This window comes from Nanorana parkeri, unplaced genomic scaffold (assembly GCF_000935625.1).
Source record: "Nanorana parkeri isolate BGI_ZX_2015 unplaced genomic scaffold, ASM93562v1 scaffold2974, whole genome shotgun sequence".
Taxonomy (NCBI): Eukaryota; Metazoa; Chordata; class Amphibia; order Anura; family Dicroglossidae; genus Nanorana; species Nanorana parkeri.
This window is the reverse complement of record NW_017309242.1, coordinates 6312-9838: the sequence shown is the minus strand read 5'-3', so window position 1 is coordinate 9838 and position 3527 is coordinate 6312. Positions and strand designations below refer to the sequence as shown.

General features: G+C 54.5%; 1 protein-coding gene across 1 annotated transcript in view; it reads right to left on the bottom strand.

Annotated features, from left to right (window-relative positions):
* Positions 1 to 355: 355 nt before the first annotated feature.
* The window catches only part of MPV17 (MPV17, mitochondrial inner membrane protein), a gene marked incomplete at its 5' end in the record, with an annotated part of 9333 nt that continues 6161 nt past the window's right edge, over positions 356 to 3527 (bottom strand). Inside the window, 3 exons of the mRNA XM_018574448.1 lie at positions 356 to 482; positions 983 to 1035; positions 3054 to 3086. Coding sequence (XP_018429950.1) covers positions 413 to 482; positions 983 to 1035; positions 3054 to 3086 — 156 coding nt within the window. The remainder of the gene's footprint in view (positions 483 to 982; positions 1036 to 3053; positions 3087 to 3527) is intronic.

The window sequence follows — 3527 nt, the reverse complement described above, 5'->3', positions numbered from 1 at the left end:
GATTAAACTTCATCTTTAATAATATGAAATATAAACTGTCTGAGCAGCAATGACAGGAGTCACTTTGTAACAACATCGGAGTCGTCATCAGAGGGAGGAGCTGAAGACGGGAAGATGGACGGGTCACATGGGGGGGGGGTTCCCGGATCTCAGCTCCTCAGACAGGACCAGCGGCAAGGGACCCAGCCCACCAGGCCCCACCCATGACTGCAATAATATTTTTGGGTGGATTGACTCTTTGGAAGGGGAACCCCAGGAGGTCGCAAGTTATTTCCTTCATTCCGGAACTTCCATCCGTGAGCAGAGAATTATCGGAAGACCCGGAGCGGTATCCGGACAGATCACAAACTGACTGCAGGCCCCTGAGAGGATAGGCGGGCCCCCAGACTCCTCCGGGGCCGGACGGATCTGGTCAGGGCTTGTTGGCTTTCCAGGAGAGGTAGGCGTTCCAGATGATGGCAACGCATTGTACCACCGCCAGCCTGGAGAGGACAGAAAGGACAGGGATGACGCATGTGTACAAGGGCCCGACCCCGAGTGTAAGGGGCCCTACGGAAAGTTTTATGACTAATACCGCCCACGCAGCGCTTCGCACCGCCCACAACACTCACGCGGCGCCTCCTACTGCCCACACAGCACCCCATACCCCTCACCCAGCACCCCATACCTCTCACCCAGCACCCCATACCCCTCACCCAGCACCCCATACCTCTCACCCAGCACCCCATACCCCTCACCCCATACCTCTCACCCAGCACCCCATACCCCTCACATGGTGCCTTCTAGCGCCCACAACACTCACACAGCACCTCCTACCGCCTACACAGCACCCCGTACCCCTCACCCAGCACCCCTCACCCAGCACCCCTCACCCAGCGCCCTGTACCCCGCCTACACAACGCCTCCTACCGCCCACACGGCGCCTCATGTATCACATGACTACCATGCTTACCCAGGCAGGACTATGACACATCACACGTACCTGTGATAGAGAGGGATGAAGTAGAAATTGGCAATTTGGACTGCAGGCCAAATCTGAGGAGAACAAACCAATACAAAATAAATACAGCAATATACACAGAGGACTGTACCATGCCAGGGACAAGTGGGGAAGATTGGACTGTACCATACCAGGGACAAGCGGGGGAAGATTGGACTGTACCATACCAGGGACAAGCGGGGGAAGATTGGACTGTACCATACCAGGGACAAGCGGGGGAAGATTGGACTGTAGCGGGGGAAGAATGGACCGTACCATACCAGGGACCAGCGGGGGAAGATGGGACTGTACCATACCAGGGACAAGCGGGGGAAGATTGGACTGTACCATACCAGGGACAAGCGGGGGAAGATTGGACTGTACCATACCAGGGACAAGCGGGGGAAGATTGGACTGTACCATACCAGGGAAGAGCGGGGAAGATTGGACTGTACCATACCAGGGACAAGCGGGGAAGATTGGACTGTACCATACCAGGGACACAGCGGGGAAGATTGGACTGTACCATACCAAGGACACAGCGGGGAAGATTGGACTGTACCATACCAGGGACACAGGGGTGAACTCAGAGACAAGGGACAGGGTGGACTATACCATACAAAGGACACAGACTTATAGACAAAGGGGAAGATTGGACTGTACCATACCAGGGACACAGCGGGGAAGATTGGACTGTACCATACCAGGGACACAGCGAGGAAGATTGGACTGTACCATACCAGGCACAAGGGGGGAAGACTGGACTGTACCATACCAGGGACAAGCGGGGAAGATTGGACTCTACCATAGCAGGGACAAGTGGGGAAGATTGGACTGTACCATACCAGGGACACAGCGGGGAAGATTGGACTGTACCATACCAGGGACACAGCGGGGAAGATTGGACTGTACCATACCAGGGACACAGGGGTGAACTCAAAGACAAGGGACAGGGCGGACTATACCACACAAAGGACACAGACTTATAGACAAAGGGGAAGATTGGACTGTACCATACCAGGGACACAGCGGGGAAGATTGGACTGTACCATACCAGGGACAAGCCGGGAAGATTGGACTGTAACATACAGGGACAAGCGGGGAAGATTGGACTGTACCATACCAGGGACAAGGGGGAAGACTGGTGTACTCAGATTTAAGGAGAAGACTAGGGGTGGGGATAGAGACAGATGAGGGGATCGGACTGTTCTATATAGGAGATGTAGGGGTGGGGTTAGAGACAGATGAGGGGATCGGACTGTACCATATAGGAGATATAGGGGCGGGGTTAGAGACAGATGAGGGGATTGGACTGTGCCATATACGAGATGTAGGGGTGGGGTTAGAGACAGAAGAGGGAATTGGACTGTACCATATAGGAGATATAGGGGCGGGGTTAGAGACAGATGAGGGGATTGGACTGTGCCATATACGAGATGTAGGGGTGGGGTTAGAGACAGAAGAGGGAATTGGACTGTACCATATAGGAGATATAGGGGCGGGGTTAGAGACAGATGAGGGGATTGGACTGTGCCATATACGAGATGTAGGGGTGGGGTTAGAGACAGAAGAGGGAATTGGACTGTACCATATAGGAGATGTAGGGGCAGGGTTAGAGACAGATGAGGGGATTGGACTGTACCATATAGGAGACATAGGGGTGGGGTTAGAGACAGAAGAGGGAATTGGACTGTACCATATAGGAGATGTAGGGGCAGGGTTAGAGACAGATGAGGGGATTGGACTGTACCATATAGGAGACATAGGGGTGGGGTTAGAGACAGAAGAGGGAATTGGACTGTAACATATAGGAGATGTAGGGGCGGGGTTAGAGACAGAAGAGGGAATTGGACTGTACCATATAGGAGATGTAGGGGTGGGGTTAGAGACAGATGAGGGGATCGGACTGTACCATATAGGAGATATAGGGGCAGGGTTAGAGACACATGAGGGGATTGGACTGTGCCGTATAGGAAGCGCATGGGTGGGGTTAGTGATGGAAGGAGCCTGGGCCATACCATGTATCAGAGAGGAATGGGGGTGCTGAGGGCACACGTCGTCCGTATACACTTACATAGTAGTTGGTGATTAAGGCGTCCTTGTAATCCTGCAACACACAGAGGAGGACAATGATGACCAATGAAGGAGGAGCCCGGCATGGGGGCTTCATTCATACACGCCCACCTTCCCACCATTACCTCTAGTGTACACAGCAAGGGGAGCCCCGCCCCTGCTCTGCCAGCCCCGCCTCTGAACTGAAGGACCCACCCAGGAGTGCTTTGGGCTGGAAGTGACATCATAGTGTGCCTGGGAAGGAACTCTGATGTGCAGCCTTATATGGCAGGTGAGTGAACAATGACCAGAGGACAGCCTCTATCAGGGCCCCTCACCCAGGACAGCCTCCATCAGGGCCCCTCACCCAGGACAGCCTCCATCAGGGCCCCTCACCCAGGACAGCCTCCATCAGGGCCCCTCACCCAGGACAGCCTCCATCAGGGCCCCTCACACAGGACAGCCTCCATCAGGGCCCCTCACACAGGACAGCCTC